Genomic DNA, 25,076 nt, shown 5'->3' on the forward strand with positions numbered 1-25,076 from the left:
CTCTCAGGGGATCAAAGAGATGCACAAGATATTCATGAACACATAATCCATAAAAATAAAACAGAGTGAATGATATTGCCTAGGTCCAAAGCCTAATTAATCCATTTTCTTCTTCTATTTTTACAATAAGAAAGGATCTCTGTCTACTGACCATACGATATTTTTCTAAGGTAACCACTTGGTATTAAAAAAAAAAAAAAGATATCCAAGAAAAAGAAGAATCACTGATATATTCTTGGCAAAAGTGAACAGGACAAGACATAAAATTTCCATAGGCCATTAACCAGTTAACAGGTGACATGAAAGCAAGCACTTTGTTATCCTGCTACACAGCATCTCTGAAATAAGCAGAAAAGAAGAATCCCTGTTTTTCAGTTTATTTGTCCACCTCAACCTCACTGCTGTGCCCCAAGATCTTATTTTCCTTGAACATTTGATTCTAACAAAAAGTTAACTAGGTATATTGGTACAGGTTATAAGTTACTAGATGCCATTGTAAGTCACACCAAAGATACACAGCTAATTTCCAGGGTAATACGGAAAATGATTAGAAAATAGTTTTGTGTGTAATCAAGACTCTAGTGCCCGTGAGTGACATAGCAGGTTAACTGTTCACAGCAGACTGTGGACAACATTTTTGAATTGAAAGGCTGATGACGTCCTTCCCTTCCTCCATTGCGCTGTCAGAAACATCGGTAAAGACTATGGTAAATATTCAACTTTTAACGTGCACTTCAGAAATAATGACGGCAGCAAATGTGTTTACAGGACAATGCTGAAGAAGATCAGCTATTTAAAGCATTCCTTTTCCACATACATAGCCACGCTTTCCCCCCCTCCCCCATGCAGTCACACTAGGAAGATTGAAACAGTAAGGGCAAGAGTGTTCTCTTGATATTAAGGCATAAACCGGGCAGAGGGAAGGGTAAGATCATCATTTTTTGTCATAAATTAAAATGGACCCTTTTCCTACCGTTCCAGTCTCCACTTTTTATATGCAAATAAGGCAGAAAAATGGCAATGTTCCAAATGTTCTATTTCCTGTCCTCCTGACCTTGCTAGTGTTTTAATTTGGAAAGGATGACCTGGCTGCTCATTTTCCACAGGTCATTGGAGCCATAAATAATGAAGTCAAGACAAAGGACAATGCACTGAGCTAAAGAATCAGTGCAAGTATCAAAGCAAGACAACACATGGCTGCAATTTATACAATATTTTGAGGCATCATATTCTGAGCATATTATGAATCTCTATTTGTGATAAAGGCTATACCAAGGAAAAAAGATTACAAAATGAGAGCTGTGGTTATAACAATGTAGAATGGAAGATGATAGAAGTCTGAATCCTAACATTTTTAAGATTACCATTGCATGGTGCTTCTTTGATGATGTTTCTGAACTTCATGCAATTAATATGTAATTATAGAATACCAACAGGATCAAAAAAATCATTGGCCCATGAAAATACAGGAATTAAAGAAGAAACATAATACTGCCTTTTGATATTCAAAGCTGAATATGTAATGTCATTACGCTAAATAATCCTGCTGAACAGAAGAGGATTTTCAGCTGACAACATCTCTTTGCACGTCTGAATCTTAAAATACAAAACTCTTCCTATTACAATGTATAAAGAAACGTTTCTGTGGTACTGTATTCACGCATGGATTTCTCTGGAATTTCAACACGGATATGGACATATGTAAATCACATGCACACACATAAGCAGTGTTAATCGTCTATATTCTCTTCTTGTTTCTTCGAATAGAAAAGCTACCAAGTAGAACTCAAAGTGTGGGATTCATCTCAGATAATTCTCACAGAATTACACAATGACTGAGGTTGGAAGGGACCTCAGGAGATCATCTAGTCCAACACCCTTCCCCTCTCCCCCACCCAGCTCAGAGCAAGGTCAACTAGAGCAAGTTGCCCCGGATCATGTCCAGTTGGATTCTGAATGCCTTGAAGGATGGAGACTGCACTGTATTTGTCTTCTGATGATACAAAGAGTCTTGCTAACAAGGCTTACTTCAGCATTGTACCACAAATATGTACATCACCACACACTTAGGAAGTCAGTGGTAGGTCACTCTGGGCTCTCTCAGAAAGAACAACACTTGTTTAAAGAGCCCGTCCTGGAGACCAGGGGGCAAAAGTTGCTTATAGCTGCCATCGTTTAAGGACACTGCAACTAGACAGGCAGACAAAGTGGTGCTGGTAAGAGAGTGTAAATACAAGATATGTTCTGAGTCTTTCCGCTTGATGACATTCTCTAAAAAATCTTCTGCACGTGCTGTAATCTAACACCCGCCCATCAGCTATTTGTAGCCATAAAGGAACGGAATCTCCAGAGGGTCAAACCTCCCCTAGCGCTGCGGGTGGGGGGCGGGATTGGCGGCCTGGCATGCGGGGAGCCGTAGTTTTCGCCGCGGCATGCCGGGAGCAGTCGTCTGCCGGCACTGGGCTTCCGGGCCGCCATTTTCACGTGCACGGTATGCTGGGAGGTGTAGTCTTCTCAGACGGGGCTACTGGGTGACCATGCTGCGCCTCTCGAGGGGGCGGGGGCGGGCAGGTCCCTGCCAGCGGGGCTCCCACCAGCCGGCCGCGTCGTGCTCTGTGGCAGGCCGGGAGCTGTAGTTCCAGGGGCCGGTGCCTTCTCAGCCCTGCAGCAGTGGCCCGCTGGGTCTGTTCCTTACTGGACACGTGTCACTCGTGCCTGAGTCCCCACAGGTCACGGGGGACAGTGGAATGTCCCTGGTTTTCCCCGGTACAGGGCAGGAAGCATTTTCCATCTCTGGTGGTGTTGCAAGACAACCTTGGAAGCTCAGAAAGAGTGTTCCTGCTGTTTAAACTAGGCAGATGAGCAGAACCTCTCTCTCTCTCTCTCTGTTTCCTGGGAGGAAATAATTCTTTAATCAAGGCCATCCTAGAACTGCTAAAGCCTTAAAGAAACTCTAAATCAAAATGTTTTGTTTTCTATGCATACATTGCCAATTTAGCAAAAGAATTCGAGGTATCCCCTAACTGAACTGTCCTCGCCGTAATACAAAAAGATCACGCCCATAGGTCAGAAAGAGCCGTGCCCGGGTGAAGACCCCTCCCCTGAGCATGCGTAGTAGTAAAATGGTGTGTAAGCAATATTAGAATTGTACGTAAATCACTAACCAACCGGTGTAAAAGGGAGAGTTGCAAACCTGGCAATTTGTTTGTGTAAATGCTACTTGGAAAGCCGGGGCGGGGGGGGTGCACTTGATTTGTGGGAAACCACCGAGCCCCCAGGCTTGCGCAACTCTGAAATAAAGAAGCAAATGTCTCTGCTGAGGGTGTCATTATTGGCTTATTGCACACCGGGCAACGAATCCGCTTTATGGACAACAGTTTTCTGGTGACCCAGGTGGGACCCTCGCCGTAAAGCCTTGCCCGGATGCTCCCCTGAGGCATGCTCTGATCTCCACCGTTGCTCACCACGCGCACTCCCAGCCCCTCCGTTCCCTTCCCTCTGTGCTCCCCTGCCCTCCATTCACCTCCCAGCATGCTCGCATCCCCTCCCTTTTCCCCCATTCCCACTCACTTCCCCTCTACAGCTTCTCTCTTCTGCGGTCAGTGAATGAAAATGGGTTTTGGGGCTCCAGTGATAATCCCAGCCTGGCCCCACCCTTCACTTTGTTTTGCCCTGTTAGGATCACATCTTTAAAACCCCCCAAATTAGAACCCACCCCAAGACCAGGATTCCCAGAGGCTGCCTCTAACGCAGAGAAAATTTAGTGCCGAGGGGAAGAAATGACCTTTCCGATAAGCTTTTCTTTTTTTTTTTTTTTTTCCCTGATTTTCCCAGGCTCTTACACTGCTGGGAGCCATTCATGGTGGATTTGCCTTAACACAGTTTTCAGGGTGAGAGAGCAAACCCCTCTGCTCCTGCACTAGGCCATGGCATCTCCATTCCTGAGGCCTAGTGAAGCAACAGCTGGGACTTGGCCCTTCCTCCCCAGAGGCTGAGTGAGTGCAATCAGAGTCTTCCTCTTTATTCATTCGGGTGCTCATTTAGGCCTTCCTTCCTCAGCAGAGCCTCTCCTTGCCAGCAGTTATAGCCCCGCCACCCTGATTTGGGGACATCTCAGGAGCGGCATGCCTGAGGTGAGCCGCAGCCTGGGCAACCCCTCCTGTTGCTGCCTGTGCCCCCTGGCATCCTTGGGGAGTGGGCAGTGAGGTGGGGGCAGCTCCCTAAAGTGCCCCAGGCAGCTCCCCTTGCCCTTGCAGGGCCATCTTGGCAGCGCCTTGGGGGGTAAAGGGGTCCCTGCAGCCCCTCTGTGACACAGGCTGGGCCATCACACAGTGCATCACAGCAACAGCTGCCCCCTCCGCATATGGCCCCGGGAGCCTGAGCTGAGCCCAGGCACTTGGGGCTGCTCTCGCCACGGCTCTGCCCTGCCCTGCTCTGCTCTGCTCTGGAGGAGCTGCTGTGCTGTGAGCAGGGGAAGGCGAGAGGGGGTGGTGGGACAGCGCAAGACGCTGTTTGGTGACCTTCCCAGGAGGACATTGGAGAGGAGCGGTTTGTCCTGGCTGCAAGAGCTATTTGGACTAAGTCGGTAGGCTGGGTATTCCCTCTGTACCCCTAGGGAAGTCCGCAGTGCTGCTGGCAATTGCTGCCTGGGGGAGCCCTCCATAATATGGCGCTGTCAGGGCTGCAGAACTTGTGCATTTAGAATCTTTGTTCCCCAGCAGCGTGTCCAGCCCCGTGTCACTATTCCCTTGTCGGCTGCGGCCACAGGACCTTTGGTCCTTGCTCCACTAACTGTCCCCTCCTTTGCTGCTGTCACACTTGTGGTCCTTGGTATTGTGGAACCAACCTGGTTTGCCAGGAGTGTTTTGGAGGTAGACGGTCATGGCTGCTGAAGTCTCTGAGGACTGAGAAGGTGCGTGAGAGGAGGAATTGTAAAGGTGCTTCCTGTCTCAAGAATTTGCAGACAGCTCCTGTGTAATTCCCTGTTGCTGCTGTCTTTGGTTTTGGATTATCATTCCACCCAGACCTTGGGACTACTGGCACTCGTGTCTATGGGCTCAGTAATTTCCGTATTGTCTTGTGAACCAAACGCTTGCTTCACTCTCAGGAGGTTTGCCTTGTCCTCTTCAGCAATTTCCTTTGCCTGAGAAACTTCTTCAAAAGTAAAGAGCTTTTCTTCCGTGCTCACAAAAGTTGATATGGGCTTCATACTGCTGTTTGAGTTCAGGTTCTGAGGAAGAATGGACCTCAGGCAGACTGAGGGAGTCCTTGCAGAAGGCAGAACGTCTTTACCTTGCTCCTTTTCGGTAAGTAATGTATTTCACACAGCACAATGATGCCGCTGCTGAAAGAACTTCCTCCAAAGTGTACCCCAGTCTAAAAGAGCCTGTACCTTTGCTCCCTGTAGGCACGCTATAGTGTGAGAGAAAGGAAACTTGTGGAATGCTATCAAGCTCCACTGGCAAGTAGGTTATAGGCACAGTTTCTCGGAAGGGCTAATTTCTCATGTAGAAGGGGGATAGAAGATGTTAAATGAAAACATAGGTATGCACAGCGCAATCAGAAATTATAGCTAGGCTCTGTAATTGTAGGGCCATCAAAGGCTGGTGGACACCGAGAAGGGGAAGATGGCCAAGATGCTCCCAAGGAGTATAACCTTCGGCCCAGGAAGACTGTTGTCCAGTATCAAGAGCCTTTGGAAGGTGGGTTATGCGCCCAGTTTGTCAGAAGGGCTGATTCCTTGTGCTTAAGGGTGGGAGGAATAAGTCCTTGCATGACAATGTGCATATGCAGAGACAAACAAGAAATGAAGTCTTGGTACTATGGTTACAGGGTCCTCAGAAGACGATGAAGAGCAGGAAGAGGCTGATGGCGAAGATACTCCAAAGCCATGTAACCTTAGGCAAACTGCTGAAGATGCTCAAGCCCCGCTGAAAGGTAGGCTATATGCAGAGCCTCTCTGAAGGGCTAATTTCTTGTGTATAAGTGAGATACAGGTTGTTGAATGAAACTCTATACGTGTACAGACAAATAAGAAGTTCTCTCTAGGTTCTACAAGCACAGGGGCAACACAAGAAGGTGAAGGCCGAGAAGGGGAAGATGGCAAAGATCCCTGCGAGGAGTATAACCTTCGACCCAGGAAGACTGTCCTGTACTTCCAGGATCCATTGGAAAGTAGGTTACGTGCACACTTTCTCAGAAGAGCTGATTTCTTGTGTACAGTGGGCTACAAGTTGCTAGATGAAAAGACATATACCTCCCCCCCCCCCAACTTTCATTTCAATTCCTTGCCTTCATTCTGCAGGTAAAACTCTCTCTTTGTGATTGAGAGGTGTGTATCCTGTGCACACTGCAGTTCTTGGACAGTGTGCATGCTCACTGCTGCTTTCCATTTCTTCAGGCCCATCTTCTCCTGTCAGGCAAAGGGCTGCATCTACCCGTGCTCGGTCGCGAAGCCCGTGCTGCAAAAGAACAAACAGGTTGGCGTATGGATAGTGATAGTTCTCAGGGATCCATAGTGGTGCCACTCCCATCACTGAGTAATGCTTGAGAAGATTTTCCGATTGATGGTCATGATGGGAAAAGCACAGCACTGTAGCTGTGGCAGCTGGAGGGTCTAGAGGAAGCAAGGCTTTTTCTTTGGGAAAGAAGAGAACTTTCATTAGCCAACAGCTTTTAAAAAGGCGGGATTTGGGGGTCAGCGATGATTGCGGATGTCCTGGCTGAGACTGGGTATCTGCAATTCTTCTCTTCTACACTTGAAGCTGGAATCCCCTTCCACACGTTGTCATTCAACGATTTCATCATGATGTATAAAAATGCCCACCTGCTTTTCTTCATGCTTGGATAGTGAATGCCAATCAATTCTAGGGCATTTTTAACAGTTTGGGAAGTTTATGCCAGTGTAGAAGTGCTTCTACACTCACTTTCGATTATGAAAACCACAGCAATCTCGCTAACTGCATGGTCAGTTAGAGAGCCCCTTTCCCTTTCTCTTTCATTCACATCAGGTGCCTACCCCTAAACTCTGGGAAAGACAAATTCAAGGGAAAGCACGTGGATGGAAGGAAAACCGGAACCACCTTGCCGGAAGGTGATCCAGTGCGAATTGAGAGTTCGGTAAGGAGCGGTGACTCATTGTGTTGGTGGGGCCTTTTCCAGGGGTCATGAAAAACCTTCCCTACTGTGCTGTTGACAGCTCCCAGGCTTTACAGTTTTCTCTCAGGGAACTTCAAGATCGTCCTGAACCTTGCCTTTGTGCTGGCATAGGAAGCACTAAGGAAGTTTGGAGGAAGCCTTTTTTTCGAGGATGCAGCTTTCTCTGACCTCTGACATGTCTTCTGTTGCATGTCTCTTTAGGTATGCTTCGATGGTGTGGGCGGTCTCTCTCACCACATTTCAGCCTTAAAGGAGACGGTCCTGTTCCCACTGCTTTACCCAGAAATCTTTGAGAGATTCCAAATCCGACCCCCCAGGTAACAGGCGGTGCATTAGAACTACAGAGCTAACTGTTGTGATATGCTTTTTAACAGGAAAAGTATTCTTCTTCTTCTTCTTTTTTTTTTTTTTTTTTGGAGGGGCAATATCTCAAGACTTAAAGGCTAGCTTTATATATCCTTGGCCAACAAAGCTTAACTCACTGGATGTTGAGACATGACTTTAAATCCTCCCCTTTCTATGCCTTTAAAAGTATTGCAGATCTTCAGATGTTTTGCTGCTTTGTTCATAGGAATTCTTTTTTCCAGCTGATGTTTTAAGTAGGGTGTGGAAACAGGGAAGACCTTTTTCGGTCTCCCAGCTTAAGGCTTCCTCCCCAGCAGTTGCCAACAACTTCTGGAAGGCACAGTCCAAGAGCTTTGAACTTTTGCAGGGAGAAAGACAGTCTTTGCTCTCAAATCTCGCCTCTTAGCAACACTTGCACCTCTTTGGACTTTCCTCACACTGCAGCTCTGCCTGCTTTCTAATATTGGAAATGTTTTGATGAGGAGGGAAGGCTGCTTTGCTTTCACAATGGGGGTTGTCGTAGGCACTTTTCCATGTTTTTGCTGAAGCTACATAAATCTCTCTTTTTCATGTTGCAGAGGCTGTCTGTTTTATGGCCCACCAGGCACTGGAAAGACACTGGTGGCTCGAGCGCTCGCAAACGAGTGTGGGCAGGGAGACAGGAGAATAGCGTTCTTCATGAGAAAAGGTGCCGACTGCCTCAGCCAGTGGGTGGGAGAATCCGAGCGACAGCTGCGCTCATTATTTCAGCAGGTAAGGAGGGAATGAGCTACAGGTTGGGTCAGAGTTGGACCTCTACTTTTCCATGGTGGATGTCTTGCAGGAGAACTTGGCCTCGTGGGCAGCTGGGCAGTGTCTCCTGTTGAAAAGGGAACATCAGTGTTTCCTTTTTCCCTGCCGTCCTGCTTTGCCTGAGGGGCTGGAAATCTTGCAGATGTTGGCTCCAGCACAGTGCCAGTGCCTTGGCAGCCAGAATGTTTCTCCTGCATGGTCTTGCTGAGTAGTGCTGTGTCCTACATACATCAGTATGACTGTCTCTGTACTTCCTTTCCAGGCCTATGAGATGCAGCCTTCGATTATTTTCTTTGATGAGATCGATGGTCTTGCTCCTGTGCGCTCCAGTCGCCAAGACCAGATTCATAGGTACTTCCTTTTTCTTCCATTTCCATATAATCTGCTTCACCTCTAGGAAAAGAAGACCCACCTGCTTCCCTTTATACAACACACACGCTTATTCTGAACTCCTCGAGTACAATGACACAGCGCTTCATAGGATTTTAAAGACAAGAGTTGAAATTAGGTCACTAAGCTTGGTGTCCAGACAAGGTCGCTCTCGAGACCTTGCCTCGACCTTTTTCTGTCTTCCCATGAGTCCTTTTGCTAATCAACAGCTCATCCACAAAAGCTTGTCCTTTTGGAGTGACGTGACTTTGGAGAAAGTCATGCCGGAGGTAACAACAGCTACTAAACCAGGGAATCCAAACAACTTTTTTTTGTCAGTTCTATTGTCACAACGCTCCTGGCACTTATGGATGGCTTAGACAGCAGAGGAGAGATCGTAGTCATTGGAGCCACCAACAGGCCAGACTCCCTGGATCCTGCTTTACGAAGGCCTGGACGCTTTGACAGGGAGTTCCTTTTCACCTTGCCAAACAAGGAGGTAAGGCTGTTCAGTCAACCTTCCTGCTACTGGGGCAAAGCCTTGCTTGACAAGAAAACCAGGCTGCCGCACAGCATCTGCGAGAGTGAGGAAGGAAAGAAGTGGTGTATATGCTGCACACCTCCCTGTTCCCCAAACAGAACCGGCAGGAAGGCTGCAAGCAGGAGTTTCACTCCGGCTGGAGCACATGGACAATCTTCCTTGCCCAAGTGCTTTCTCTTTGCTTAGTTAGTGAGTCCACCTAGGCACTTGCCTTCTGAAGTTGCCGCCTTGCTCTCAGTTTGCCATTTGGGAAAGCCTCGGAGGAAAAGTTGGGCTGGAGTGTGGCCGGGGGGCAGGGGTTGTGCACTGTTTAGTTTGTTTTGAGAAAAAGGTTTAAGACAAACCGAAATGTAACCATCTGGTTTGTAGGCGCGAAAAGAGATTTTCAAGATCCACACGAGAGCCTGGAGCCCCAAGCCACTGGACGCATTGCTTGACGAGCTTGCTGAAAAATGCGTCGGTAAGATGAAAAAGCACCCCCAGTTCCTGCCTGTGCCTGGGGCGTGACAGCGTCTGAGCTTGTGCCAGGCAGTCCCCAGGCTCCCATGCCTTCCCTCAGAATTCCACGCCCACGAGCCAGGCAGCATGACTTGGTTGCTGTCAGAGTGGGATGCTTCTGTCTACTTCCCTTCCCTCCCCCCTCAGAACATGGAAGGGTCTGGGGGGCATCTTCCTCAGGAGCGAAGTTTGGCTCAGAGGGCTACTTCCAAAGCACAGGCTATAGGGTGCTGTGCCTCCCGTAATGCAAGTTCCCCATCATGGAACTCCTCTGCAGTGCAGGAACTCTTTTTCCACTGTCCGTGAAACTCTTCTCCCTTTGGGCCACGTGCAAAGACTGAGAATGTCCCTGTGCAAAGCCCATCCTTGACTGCTTTGTGGTGCCTGAGGCTGACATACCTGTTGATTCTGCTCTTGTTGGTTAGGATACTGTGGGGCTGATATCCAAGCCCTCTGCGCTGAAGCTGTCCTCTGTGCTTTGCATCGATGCTATCCCCAGATCTACACAAGCAGTCAGAAGCTGCAGATCGATGTTGCTGCCATTGAAGTCACAGCAACAGATTTTCTTGTGGCTATGCAGAAGACTGCCCCAGCTTCACAGAGGGCTGTGGCTTCCTCTGGACAACGACTGTCACCAGTTTGCAAGCCACTGCTTCAGAACACGCTAGAGAGACTCCTCAAAGGCGTGCAGAGGGTATTTCCCCACGCAGCACTTGCACTTAAGAAGGACCAACAGCCAGGTAAGGCCATGGCATTCACTGTCATAAAACTCTCCCAAAGCAAAGACTGCTAGTTTGTGCAATGCACAGAAACAAAGCTTTCAGTCAGGATGAGGTGAAGTTGAATGGTAGAGAGGGAAGAGCTGGGAACTCCTCCCACTTCACAGCAGAGAACAGTAGCGTGTTCTCCACTCAAGCATCCAGTTTCTGAAGGCTGTCAGCATCCTCTTTGCTGTTTCCAAGGAGAAAAGGAGCTTTCGCCGCTAGCAAAACATAGCTCGCACAAATCCAGACACTTGGGAGAGCTTTGTAGAGAGTGAGGGCTTTGGAAATGGCATTCAGTGTATGCCCCTCAGGTGAAGAAATGCAAGGCCCTGGGTTTCAGCTCTCAGTTAGAAGCTGTCTTAGTGCAAGAGAAGGTTGCAGACTCTGTGGGAAAGTTAACAAGCCTCTCTTGCCTTCTCATGGTACCACTCCTCTCTTAGAAAACGACTGCGTGCACAGTGATGAGGAGTCACCTTCTGGTCCTGAAGATGAGCCGTTTCATCCCAGGCCTGGCCAGCAAAAGCAAACCTTCCTTAACTGGAACAGGTAACTGTCCGTGTCCTTTGATTGCAATTCTGATTGCTGGGGCTTTCCAAACTGTCTTGGCGGTTGCAAGTGGGAGGGGTGTTAGATGAGGGAGGAAGGAAGAGTTAGTCCAGGGTGTTTGGGCATCAAAAACTGCAAGAAGGAAGCACGGCGATATAAACAGGTGATACAGTTGTAAGAAAGCAAGTAGCTCCAGCCAATCATACTGAAGGAGCCAGCCTCCTTTTCCTCCACCTGAGACATCCACAGACAATCAGGGCACACGGATTTCATGCATGCTATTCTTTAAGGATTCCAGACCAAAGAAATGCATTGTCTCTCCTTTTAGCTAAAAAAAAATGCAATGTGGGTTTGTGGAGCCATCTAGCTTCCCAGATTGGGAAGGCAGTAGTGACTCACATCATAGGAAGAAAACTGAGGAATGGCCTGCTAAAAGAGCTTAATAAAAACCCTGCAAAGAATGTCTTCATTTGCTATCTTTAAGCCACTGTGCTTACATTTGTATTTTGCCATTGCATTGTGAAAGTAATTCAATCCCACAGTGGAGATATTAGCTTATGAGGTCCCAGCTGGGTCAATAATTATTGTCAGTTTCTCTTACTGTGCTGCTCAGGAAAGCTTCTGACCCACAGAACTTGGTTCAGTCTCTAGGCTCCTTGACCTGAGCCAGAAAAGGTCCTGCAGTACTGGGATGGCAAAAAAAAAAAGGTGCTATTCACAGATGTATTCCATGATAACAGTGAAAAAAATCACAAGAAAGTTGTATTTGCAATCTAGGAGACAGCACACAAGGAAAGATGAAACCTTTTGAATGAAGGAATCAGATAAATATCCTCCAGTTCCGTGGACTCACAGGAATGTTTTGCACTTCCTTAGATACAGCTAAGGCCTTTCAGAGCCCACGGCATTTGTTTTCTCAGAAGGGTTGTTCTGCTCCTTCCTGACCACCTTCTGCATTTCCAGTTGACCACCTGCACCTAAACCTGACCAATGCAGAGACCTCAAGGCTGCTCAGTCAGGACATGCTGAACATAAGTGCCTCATGTTGGGGGGCGGGGGGGGGAAGAGAGCCTGACTGGTGTGTGCTGGACAAAGAAAGACACCTTTAACATCTGTGTCTTGATTGTTTTCTTTGTAAACTTCTTGTTTTGCAGTTATGCTCCTAGCAGTGCTTGTTGCCAGCCAACATGTCACAGGCCCAGGTTCTTAATCGCTGGAGAGCCTGGATACGGGCAAAGTTCTCACTTGGCACCTGCGCTAATACACGCGCTGGAGAGGTTTGCAGTTCATGTGCTGGACCTGCCGGTTCTCTTTGCTAGCAGCACCTCACCCGAAGAGAGATGTGCACAGGTACCTCTTCTCTCTGCAGTCTCACAGGATGAAGAGACTCAGGGGACGTAGGCAGACTTCACGGGGTTAATGGCCATGGCCTGGCTTTCCTCTGCTTTCTGTGGTGTTTATTTCACACCAAAAGAACACTTTTCTTGTACACTGAACAATGGAGAAGAAGGATGTTGTGCACGAGCATCTTTTCCATTCCAAGTTAAACAGTAAGGATGTTGCTAGCAGCTCAGGGAGCTCCAAGATGCTCTTGATAAACCCCTCTGCATGGCAAGAGCTGCTGCTGCTGACAGTGGGCTCTCCAGAGCTGTTTCCTTTGCCTCTTCAGACTCTGTTGCTCCCAGGAGGCACCTGTGCATCAGCCTGACTGCATGTCATGCCCTTTCTCTAGCCTCCTTCTTTAGAATACTGAAATGCAACCCAGGTTTGGGGGGAAAGAAAAGCGATTCTTTTCTCTCGTCACACCACAGGGAAGAGGCAAGAATACACTTGCTGACAACTATGAGCATTCTTCGTAGCTGGGCAATTACTGACAGTACAGAGCAAGTAATCTGTTCTGAAGGATCCTCTGGAAATGAGATGGTCAGCTGTGAGTGAGAGAGCCTTTCAGACTGGCTGCAGGTTGTTCACCTCTTATGCACTGAACCCTGAAATTTGGAATGATAGGCAGGCTTCTTTCTCGGGCTCTGCTCTCACCCTTTCACCTAGGCCTGTGTTTGTTCAGCCTCTGCTCCACACTCACTTGCATACAAGCCCTCCCTCAGCTGGAAACTGAGTGGTGTAGCAGTGGCCCCAGGCTCATGTGGGACCCTGCTGAAGGGCTGGGCCTGCTTTTCAAGCACACTGCTACTTGCACCCAGGGGCGAAGCTCTGGGGGAGTTAGCTGACATCTAAGCAATTTGGAAATCGGGCAGAGGTTCAGGTCTGCCTCTCGCCGTGTAGCTATGTCCAAGGAGCTGGGTCCAAGCAGAAATGTTACCTTATTCTTGGTGGCTTGTTTGGACACTTGGTCTTTGTGCCATGTGGTTTTGGAGGCAACTTTGATTGATACATTGTTGCTCATGAGCAGCTTCTGCTCCCCGGTTCAAGAGTCTTCTCCGACTTCCTTTTTACCAGTTGATCCGAGAAGCCCAGAGGACAGCACCGAGCATCATTTATATTCCACGTATCCATGTCTGGTGGGAGGCTGCTGGAGTCACCTTGAGAGCTACGCTCACAACATTACTCGAGCGCATTCCAGCATATGCTCCAGTGCTGTTGCTCGCTACCTCGGATGTTTGCCATGCAGATCTCCCGCAAGAGGTATTTCTCTCACTGCTTTTCTGGCCTTTTCCAGTCTCCTCTTAATTCATCCCTCCATTCAACACCAGTATCACTAGGGCACCCTGCTGGCATCTCTTCCCTCTGCAGTTGCCACAAGGCTTCAAACTGAAGGGCAGCAAGGCAAGTAAATCCAAAACAGGCAGCCTCGGAGATGGCCAGTGTCCTCCCTGGGAGCACTGGAACCTAGGGTCGCTTCACAGAGCTTTAATCCTAGAGGGGTTCCTTAAAGAAGATGCCCTAGATTGCTGGGCTGACCCACTATAATCTCGCCTTTAAGGCCAGGAAGCAAACTTGTTCTAGTCTCTCCCTTGTTCAAAGCATTCCTCAGCTTCATGGAAAAAGGTATTCATCTTTTTGGAGTAGAAGACCAATTTGGGGGGGGGGGGGGGGGCGGGCCTTAGGGCTGCACTGTCTTTTCTCCTCCCACCCCAGGTACAAGTGTTGTTTTCTGAGCTTTATGGAGAAGTTTTCAACGTCCAGTCACCTGGCAAGGAGGAAAGGAGAAAGTTTTTTGAGGACTTGCTTGTTCCCCAAGCTGCTAAACCTGCTGCAGCACAAAAAAAAGCAGGTGAGGCTATTCTGCAAACACAGCTTTGCTATCTGTAGCTTAGCAGCCATTCGGCATTTGCTTTGGTAATCGATTTCCTGGCATGAATGTTTACTCTGCTGGTATCTGAGTACCATCACTTGGCTAACCTTTTCTGGTTGACTGAAGCTTGTCAGGCACTGGAAGTCCTGCCTGTGGCATCACCACCCGAGCCTCGACTGCTGACAGAGGAGGAAGAGAGGCAGCTTGAGGAGCAAGGGGATGAGACATGGCCAGCGGTGCCTGGAGCTTCCAGTACACCCCTCTCTAGTGGCAAGTTCCTTTTCTCTTCTCTTCTCTTCTCTTCTCTTCTCTTCTCTTCTCTTCTCTTCTCTTCTCTTCTCTTCTCTTCTCTTCTCTTCTCTTCTCTTCTCTTTTCTTTTCTTTTCTTTTCTTTTCTTTTCTTTTCTTTTCTTTTCTTTTTTTCTTCTTTCTCCTCAGAAATTTGAGGAGGATTCTTTTGTGCTTGATATCACCTAACCAGTTCTTGTGCTTTTCAATTCTAATAACAAATTGACCCCCTTCACTTGCTGCCCTCTCTCCCTCAACACATGTATGTAGTGAGCCAGCACAATGGTACTCCAGTCCCTCTCACAATGCTAGATTTTGCAGACAGACCTGCTTAGGTAATGCTTTGGCTTGCTTTTTCTCCTGCCTCTGTGCAGCTGTCTGCAGACGAAAGCGAAGGAGGAACACGTCGCCCTCAGAGAGCCTAGCAGAGAAGAGGAGGAAATGTTCACCCCGTGCTGAGAAGGAAGCCAGCATGTGTCTCAGGGTGGGTTGGAGCACTCCTTTTTTATTTGGTGATAGAAGAAAGGAGGATGCGAGTTGTGTTGGACTATTTTCTTTTGTGTCTGAACACATCGAGAGCCTATTCAAAAGATCTCATGCCATTGTAAACTTGTACTGTCTCCCTTTTTTCTTCAGCAACTGCTGAATGTCGTTGGTGAGGCCATGAAGGACTGCAACATCCACCACCTCAAAAAACTACATCTGGTGCTCAGCCAGTGTGTTTACCGCCATCGGCAAGATGATGACAAAACACAGTTAATAGAGGTACTTTGTTGACACAGCACTTCCTGTCACTGCTCTGCATGTCTTCCATGTGCACTGCAGTTATTCTGCTTAGTCACTCTCCATCCCTTTCCTGCTTAGTAGTCTGTGTTACATACGAGTTGCTGACTTCCATCTGGAAGGCATTGGGCCAGACTGCAAAGCCCTCGTTCAGTTTGCAATGACTCCTGGCACTTTCAGGGGGGCAAACGGGAGCTTGACAATGACAAGACAAGACAATGGTGCCACCGACACAGCCCTTTCAAAGCTGTGAACCTTCGAGTCTGTGAATAGCTTTCCTTGGGAACCTCTTTTGCAACAGCAGGGGCATGCCAAAGAAGGGGGCTGGTTTCAGTGTTTCCCCTTTCCCTTCCCCTTCTCCCCCCACAGGCACTCCAGCGTGGGAAGGCTTAGTGGTCCTGCCCTTTTGGAACACTTCTAAAGGAAGGGCACAGCCTAACAGGAGCGGAAGAGGTCTCTCTAGTGCCACCACAATCTCTTGTAGACAAGCATGCTTGAGCAGCTTCAGTTTCACGTGGAGGGAGATTTCTGCCTCGGCAGGCTTTCCCCTGATTCTTCAGAGTCTCGGATGCCTTCTTGTCCAAGAGCATGTATGAGCTACTAGAATTCAGCAGAGATCTTGCAGAGGCCACCATGGCCCAAGTCAGGCATGCCCAGCCTTGAGGCAGCTGAGATAGGCCACACATTCAGTCTTGAGATTCAAGAGCCACAAACCCATTTCTCTTTGAGATGCTTGTGCATGGGAGGAGGCAAACTTCTCTGTCCCTCTGTGGTTTGCCTTCAGAAGAGGAGGTCTCTTCTCCCGAGCCTGGCTCGTCTTGATCTCTTCTTCCACACTGCAAAAAGAGCGAGAACAGGTGCTCTGTTCTGACTGTGCGTTCTGTGTCCTACTCTGTTTTGCACACCTGAGGATAACTTTAAAGCTGGAGCTGATCAAAGACCTTGCAATGGATGGAGCACGTGTACTTTCTAAATAGCGCCAGCCAACACTTGTATGCACTTTTGTTTTATATAAAGCAGCTGACTACAGGATGTTTATGTTTCTATTCCAGCTTCTATCAAGTTTGCCTTTGTTTAGTTGGTGATTATTCTTTGTTATCTTTTTTAGGAAATGAAGGAAGAAATTGAAAACTTCTCCCATGCTCAGTAACAGGGAACGTGCTTCTACTCCCCCATTCTTTTTCTTTCTTTGCTGTCTTGTCATCAGTGCATAATTCAGTAAAGAGAGCTTGTAGATAGAATATAAATAGAGCTGTGTGTATATGCATACATATATATCTAGAATAGATTCATAAATCTCATATAAATCCTTTTAAGCTTTCTTACTGGCTATCTGTTGTTGTTGTTGTTCCATACATATTGTGCATACATACATGATCTGTTGAGATCAGTGTGTTCGGCCTTCCTTTCCCATGTGCATTGCCTGAAAGTCTCGTGCCTGGCATTTTTAGGAGACCAGTGGTTGTCAGTGCCTTTGGACCTACACACATCTGGACGTCTTCCAAGTAATCCCAGTGCCTCTCTCAAAAGAAAATAATGGAAAACTTGACCATCTTTGGCCAAATGGTGACAGGCGGTTTTTCTGGCGTCCCCTGTGCTACTGCCTATTCCATGGTCTATTAGGCAACAGAGGTTGTTATTCTTCGGCTCTGCTTGTGCCTCTAGGGATTCTCAGAGAATGAAAACAAACCTCCAGGAAGTGTTGGGGGGGAAAAGTGTTTCCCCAGACAGCGGCATTTTTGCTGTGCTCGGGGCGCCCTGCGCCCGGGAACATCTCAGCCCGCAGTGCTGCCCGCCGCCCGCCGCCCCCAGCAGCTCTCTTCGGCCCACTCGACGGCAGCTGGTGCTCACGCTCTCTTGGCCCCTCGCCTTGGCCCTGGCCCCCCTTCTTGGCCCAGCAGCGCCACGAGCAGCCCCTCCGCCGCTGGCCACGGCTCTCCTGGCACAGCTTTCCTCCCAGGCGGCTGAGCCAAGCCGAGCTGCGCCAGCCCTGGCTCCCCCGGCGCTCGCTCCTGCCCGCCCGCCCGCCCACAGCACCCACCCGGTCCTGACCCTCCCCAACCTGCTCCGACACAACCTGCACTGCCGCCAGCAGCCACGCTCTGCACCGGGAGCCGCCCTCGTGGTGGGAAGCGCCCCCAAGCCCCGTCGAGCCCCTGTGGTCTAGGTGCCTCTGAGTGCCTTTTGGAGTGGCGTTGGGGCCTCTGAGTGCCTTTTGGAGCGATGTAGGGTCCTCCAAGGGCCTTTTGGAACTGGCCAGGGGCCTCCAAGTGCATTTTTGAATGGTGTAGGGGCCTCCGAGTGCCTTTTGGAGTGGGCTGGTGGCCTCCAAGTGCCATTTGGAGCAGTGTAGGGGCCTCTGAGTGCCTTTTGGAGCAGTACAGGTACCTGTGAGTGCCTTTTGGAGCGGTCTAGGTGCCTCTGAGTGCTTTTTGGTGTGGTCTAGGTGCCACCGAGTGTCTTTTGGAGTGGCGTTGAGGCCTCCGAGTGCCTTTGGGAGTGGTGCAGGGGCATCTGAGGGCCTTTTTGAGGGTTCCAGGTGCCTCCGAGTGCCTTCTGGAGTGGTGCAGGGGCCCCCAAGTGCCTTTTGGAGCAGTGTAGGGGCCCCCAAGTGCCTTTTGGAGTGGGCCAGTGGCCTCTGAGTGCCTTTTGGTGAGGTCTAAGTGCCTCCGAATGTTGTTTGGAGCAGTGTAGGAGCCTCTGAGTGCCTTTTGGTGTGGCAAAGGTGCCTCCAAGTGCCTTCTGGAGTGGTATAGGTGCCTCCGAGTGATTTTTGGTATGGTCTAGGTTAGCGTGAGGGTGAGGGTTAGGATAAGGGTTAGGGTGAGGGTTAGGGTTTAGGGTTAGGGATTAAGGTTAGGGGTTAGGGTTAGGGTTAGAGTTGGGAATGCTGTTGGGGTTGCTGTTACGGTTGGGGTTAGGGTTACGATTGAGGGTTAGGGTTAGTGGGTTAGGGTTAGGGGATAGGGTTAGGGATTAGGGGTTGGGGGTTAGGGTTAGGGTTAGGGTTCAGGTGGGGGTTAGGGTTAGGGTTAGGGTCAGAGTTAGGTTTAGGGTTACGGTCAGGGTCAGGGTTAGGTTTAGGGTTCAGAGAGAGACAGAGTGCATAGCTGCGGCTGGACTGCCCCTGAAAAGGGGCCTCAAGGGAAGGAAAACCCTGCCACAACAATTGTCCTGGCACCACCTTTTCCAAGGGACCACGTATGACTGTCCTTGACTTGCCTCAGCCTACAGGAGGTTTAGGGTTAGGGTTGAGATAGAGACAGAGGGTAGAGCTGTGGCTGGACTGCCCCTGAAAAGGGGCCTGAAAGGGAAGGAAAACACTGCCAGAGCAATGGTCCTTGGACTGCCTTTGCCAGGGCACCACTTAGGTGCATCCTCAAATTGGCTGAGTGCCAACAAGGGTTAGGGTTAGGCTTAGGGTTAGGGTTGAGAGAGAGACAGAGCATAGAGCCGTGGTTGGACTGCCCCTGAAAAGGGGCCTGAGAGGCAAAGAAAACCCGCCCACAACCATTGTACTGGGACAACCATTCTCAAGTGACCATGTATGCCTGTCCTCATATTGACTGAGCATGAGCTAGGGTTAGGGTTCAAAGAGAGACAGAGCGTAGAGCTGTGGCTGGAGTGCCTCCGAAAAGGAGCCTCCAATGCAAGGAAAACCCTGCCAGAACACTTGTCCTGGGACCACCTTTTCTAAGGGACCACTCATGGCTGTCCTTGACTTGCCTCCACCCATACGACAGTTAGAGTTAGGAATAGGGTTATGATTAAGGTTAGGGTTAGGGTTAGGGTTAGGTTTGAGAGAGAGACAGAGTGTAGAGCTGTGTCTGGACTGCCCCTGAAAAGGGGCCTCCAAGGGAAGGAAAACCCTGCCAGAATAATTGTCCTGAGACAACCTTTTCCAAGGGACCACGTATGACCGTCCTCAACTTGGCTGAGTGCCAACAACGGTTAGGATTAGGGTTGAGATAGAGACAGAGGGTAGAGCTGTGGCTGGAGTGCCAAAGAAAAGGAGTCTGAAAGGGAAGGAAAACCCTGCCAGAATAATTGCTCCCAGGCGATGGCCCTCATGGCTCAGCACAGCACTTCGGGCTCTGCGCAGAGCTTTCTGCTGCCACTGTGTCACGGGGCAGCGAGAGGAACGGTGTGCAGGTGCAAGTGCCGGGCAGGTCCCCTGAGATCAGGGCTGGCGCAGAGCAGAGAGGAAGAGCAACGGAGACGCTGTCCTGGGTGCTACAGAAATGCTTCTTGTCTCCTAGCACTCGTGCCCGCACAGACCCTAGTCGGTGACAGCCATTTCCTGCTTTGAATAAAACCCTGGGAAGCTTTTCTGCCTGTGCTACTTGGTGTCAGGTAAATCTGCAGAGAAAGGCTAGTGCAGGCAATGCCAGTGAAGCCAGTCAGGCCTGGAGAGAAACCTGTTCAACCAGTCCCAGAGCAGCTGGGGTGGGAAGGGGCTTCTGGAGGTCTCTGCTCCAAGCTCCTGCCGCAAGGGGTGGCAGCCAGAGGGGGTTTCGCAGGGCCTGGCAGAGCTCGGACTCTCTCTGTTGGAGCCCCCTTAGGCTTCAAAGGCTTTTGGCACTCTCACATGGGAATTTTCCCTGCTGCCCCTTGTGTCCTTGCCCCTCGTCCTGGCCCCAGGAACCTCGCGAAGGCTCTGGCTCCATCCTCTCCTCACCCTGCCCTTAGCAGCTGCAGGCAGCAGCCAGATCCCCCTGCACCTTCTCTTCTCCCAGCTCAACACACCCAGCGGCCTTGGTGTCGCCTCATAGGTCCCATGCTCCAGCTCCCCACCAGCTCAGGGTCCTCTGCTGGGCTCGCACCAGTGCGTCTACATCTGTCTGGGACTGGGGAGCCCAAACCGGACCCTGTGCCCAGACACGGTCTCGCCCATGCCGAGCCGCGGGGAAGCAATGCCTTCCCTCACCCTGCTGCCTGCACTCTGCTAACACAGCCAGGTGCAGGGCTGGCCTTGCTGCCCGGGCACACTGCTCCGCTTGTCCCCAGGACCTCCAGGACTTTTTCTGCAGAGGTGCTCTCTAGTGACTTGGCCCCCGCTCTGCCTGTCGTGGGGCTTATGCCACCCAAGACCAGGATATTTCATGGCCTTGCTTTTCCCAGCAGCATATTTCTGTGTCCTGTCAAGGTCGCTCTGAAGAACAGCCCTGGGTACCTGTGGTGTGGATGAGTGCAGTAATGCACTTCACTCGTAGCAGAGAAGCAGCACTATGTTTTATTGTAGTAAGACAGTGACTTAACAAAGTGTAATCGTAGATAAGAGAGTGATTTAATGAGGTTTGATGGCAAGTTGCACTCTGTTATTTACTGCGCGGAGGACAGAGTCAGCTGAAAGTGTCAGGGAGACCCTCCTGTTGAGTCACAAGGTTCAGAAAGGACCCCCTTGTTTTCCAGCCTCCTCTTCAGAGGAGCCTGGTTGCGGCTGGATCCAATCCTAGTCCCAGACTTGGTCAACAGGTCATGTCTAAAGGAGTGTGCGCGAAGGAGACCCTCCTGTTGAGTCACGAGGTTCAGAAAGGACCTTCTTGCTTTCCAAACTCCTCTTCAGAGGAGCCTGGGTGCGGCTGAATCCAATCCTAGTCCCAGACTAGGTCAACTGGTCTGCTGGAAGGGCAACTGCTGCAGTTCTCTGTTCGTTGGTCCTGTCAGCAGTGAGGCAGGGCATGTACTTCCAAGAGGCATACACACACACTCTGTATGGACATGGTCCACCACCAAAACAATCAACTCAGACATTGTACCTTTACAGGCACCACAGAGATGTGTGCAATGCTCATAAACATGAACAACACAAATGGCCTGGTCCTGTTCTTGCTCACCAGTTAATGAGACTCAAAGTTTGTAGGACCTTACATGCACCCTCGCACAGGTATCTCTGGTAGCTAGTTGCCTGGACATCTGCAAGCCTTCCACACATGCACTCATGCAGAACAGAGAGCACGCTCACACAGAAATAGCTAGGAATAGGATTTAATATAATGGCAGGCTACACTGCAGAGACCAGGTACATAGCTTGGCCAGACAAGTGTACTTGCCAGCAGCTTGTTTACACGTGACTGGCCCCTTTTATTCCCTCTGCCTCCATTTTCCCATGCTGCTTCTGACATGATCCAGCTTGATCCCTCCCTTTTTCCAGCTTTATCCCCTTTGAAATAAACAGCCCATCTCTAAGTATTCTTTTCTTCATTGACCCCAGTTCTACTGCCTATGAACTCAAGTTTAATATTTCTGATACTGTTAGCTAGGTAACCGCTGGCTCATATGGTGCTTCTGGTATTGTCACCTCGGTACTGCTGGTGCTGCAAGAGTCTGCTCCCCAAAGGACCCCAATACGCCAGTTATGTGGGAAGCTTGTCCTTTTCTCATATAACTCTCCCTTAACCATCACTGAAATCCAGCCATCCCTCACAGTGCTGTCTGTAACTTGGCAGGGTCTCCTTCTGTTCCCTGCAGCGTCCAATCACTTCTCATACCCACTAGTTTCTCACGCCCTGGTCAGTTAGCTCAACTCCGAGCCAGAGACTAGTTGTCTGCCTGCATACCCTAACCCCATGTTTCTGGTGGAGCTGTGGGCCCAGAGGGGAAGACCCAGGGCCACCACATCCTTCGCTGGTTCCGAAGGACCCAGCCCGGAGCAAGATGACCGAGCTGCCCAAGAGTGCCCAAGTGCGCTGCTGGGCTGAGCTTTGGTCACCCAACGTGCCATAGCTTCCCTGGGGACCCATGTGAGGAGACGGGCTGCAGAGATGAACTGCACCTGGTTCTCCTGAAAAGAGTTCACCCTTGTAGAATTCCCTTTGGAAAGGGGATGCTCACACACAACATTTTAAAAAGCTGTTAACAGTAATGCTGCCCTTCAGAGGCCCTAACAAAATGAAATGCTGATTCGAAACAGCTGCAAAGGAGTAAAACAATGGCAATGCTTTCCCTTCCTCTGTGCCTTTTTTTCCCCACCTGTGGAATGCAAAAAAAAAAAAAAAAAAAAAAAAGAAAGAAAAAGGACGAAAAGGGATCTCCATGTGTTGATTATTTCTCTAAAATGTGTTTCCCTTTATCAATACTACATGCTTCTGCCCATCACTTTGCCATGTAAAGATATGGATGGAGAAAAATAAAATTTCATTGATGGACAAGAAGAAAAAAGTGTGATAGAAGCATACATGGTTTATTTGAAATAATTCTCAATCATGAAAACCTCCTTCAGCGAAGAAAAAGAAGGTAGAAAATGCCTAATTATCCAAGAAGAGATACGATTTTTTTTTCCTTCAGAAAAATGCATCCTAGAGTCATCAGTGGAGCTAAAGCAGAGCTTTTAGCAGTGAACATGCTGACAGTATGTTATAAAAATATGAATTTTTAAGAAATCTCCCTCCAGAGTGAATAAATAAAGCTATTGTCTTCATGCTCTCACTAGCAAATCAGTGAGGCTGTCTTCATCACACTAATGAATCTGAGACGTGTTTTATGGATTTGAATCCAATGAATTTGAACCCATTGTAATGTCTGAGCTTAATTTTCGTGCTTAACATCTTCTGTTATTCAGGGAGAGAAGGTGTTTTGAGCTTTTCTCAACAGCCCTTGGACATTGTGCCCAGAGTTTTCAGCTAAATTTCCTGAGATGACTTATGAAACTTCCTTGTGTCAGCATGCACTGGCAGTCTATGTCCCAGTCCTAAGAAGTGTGTGTGTTCAACATTTTATTAATATTCTTTAGATTTTGTTTATAACAACCCCCTCTAACCAAGACTCACAGTTCACATTCCTTCCTTTCAACACTACAGTCCAACGAGAACATAAATCCCCTGAGGCACCTGGATTTAGTAGCTACATATATATGTGTGTGATATAATATACGGTACATAGTTAGAATTGCTGTCCCGAGAAGCACCATAGCTGGGGGAAAAGCCGAACCTTCGCACGGCCAAGGACTTCCTTCAGGGCCAGTTTCACAGGCTTGTTTCTGAGACTGTAGATGAAGGGGTTTAAGAATGGGTACAGGACAGTGTTCAGCAAAGCTACAACTCTGTTGGTCTCCAAGGAAACATCTTCTGAGGGCCGTGCATAGAGAACAATGCAGCTTCCATATACAATGGCTAAGCTGGTGAGATGGGAAGAACACGTAGCAAAAGCTTTCTTCCTCCCAGACACTGCTGGCATGTGCAGAATACAGCGGAAGATGCACATGTAGGACACCGTGATTAGACATAAGGAACCCAGCACTACAAACAATATCAAAATAGAGTCTACTTTCCAAAGCAGGCTGGTGTCAGAGCAGGACAGCTTGAATAAGGGGGAGTTGTCACAAAAAAAGTGGTGGATCTTGTTGGGACTACAGAAAGTCAGCTTTGAGAGCAGGACCAGGTGGTAACTCGCGAGTGTGAAGCCTACGACCCATGCAGCAACAACCAGGTGGGTGCAGAGCTGCTGCTTCATGATGGCAGCATAATGCAAAGGCTGGCAGATGGCAACGTAGCGGTCAAAGGACATGACAACAAGCAGAGCAAACTCTGTACAACCCAGGGCAAAATAGAAATAGGATTGGGCAAAGCAGCTGCTTAAGGAGATTGTTCTCCTACCAGAGCTCAAAGTCACCAGCAATGTGATGGTTGTGGAGGATGTAAACCAGATTTCCAGGAATGCCAGACTGCTGATGAAAAAGTACATAGGGGTTTGCAGGCGCTGATCCACATGCACGAGGAAAATGATTGTTGTGTTCCCCATCACTGTTGTCAGGTATATGAGTAGAAGGAGCAGGGAGAGAAACAGCTGTAGTCTTTGATCAAGCCCTGAGAAACCCTCTAGAATGAACTCAGCAACTGCAGTTTCATTTCCTGCTCCCTTGCCCAATTTCAGTACATCCTGCTGAGGCTGGAGCATGAAGAAGTGAGTGTGAGAATTACACAGTCTGGGCGGGAGGGTTTGTCCTTCCTTCTTGGCTCCCTTCCTTGCTTCCTATGTTAACACAGACAGAAATATCCCTCTCAACCATTCAGGGCACCTTGATTTCTCTGTTTCGCACTTCAGCTAGAGTCCTCAGAGATTTTTCTCTCTCCTTTCTGCCTTTTCCAATCACTCACAAAGGATTCTTTCTCAAGAGCACAGTATTTTAAAGAGGTTGCGAACTATTTCATGCCATGCCTGGGAAATTCCCAGTTCACTTTGGCCCAATTCAAACATCCATCACATCTGTGTTTCAAAAGCCAAACTAATCTTCCAGCAAAAATACTTACTGTTATCTACAGATGCCAGGTCATCCACCTAGATAAGTATTTTGAAAGTTATTCCTTCTGCTTTTCAGTACTTGCCTTTTTTGACTTGGAACATCTGTAAGGCTGTTGATTTCAAAACAAGTTAATATCGAGTCTCTCTCTTGTAATCTCCTGCTTTCTTCCACATCTTCTTCCTCTCTCTTTCTCCAGAAACACTGAGGAAGCATTGTTATTAAATGTCCTGACCTAAATGCCTTGCTTTCCCTTTAGGGGAAGGGGAAAAATCTTAGCATCTTAAAGAACTTCTCTCCTTTTGATTATTTGCAATAGGAAGCATCTGGAATGACAACAACAGCAAATAATACTAAGTAGGCTTATATTTTAGATGCCTTAAAGTTAGGCTCTAGAGCTCTCCCTCTGTCTCTGTGGACTACATAGGGAGCCAAGGGAAAACGAGTACAGACACCAGCTGCTCACAGACATTTCTAATGACATCGATGAAACTCACTAGT

At 48.8% G+C, this 25,076-nt stretch overlaps 1 protein-coding gene across 1 annotated transcript; it reads right to left on the minus strand.

Annotated features, from left to right (window-relative positions):
- Positions 1 to 23,218: 23,218 nt before the first annotated feature.
- Positions 23,219 to 24,076, minus strand: LOC135323900 (olfactory receptor 6E1-like). The gene has a single exon (XM_064499011.1). The coding sequence runs from the start codon at positions 24,074 to 24,076 to the stop codon at positions 23,219 to 23,221; it is 858 nt and encodes a 285-aa protein (XP_064355081.1).
- Positions 24,077 to 25,076: the final 1,000 nt, after the last annotated feature.

Source organism: Dromaius novaehollandiae, chromosome 29, assembly GCF_036370855.1.
Source record: "Dromaius novaehollandiae isolate bDroNov1 chromosome 29, bDroNov1.hap1, whole genome shotgun sequence".
Classification (NCBI taxonomy): Eukaryota; Metazoa; Chordata; class Aves; order Casuariiformes; family Dromaiidae; genus Dromaius; species Dromaius novaehollandiae.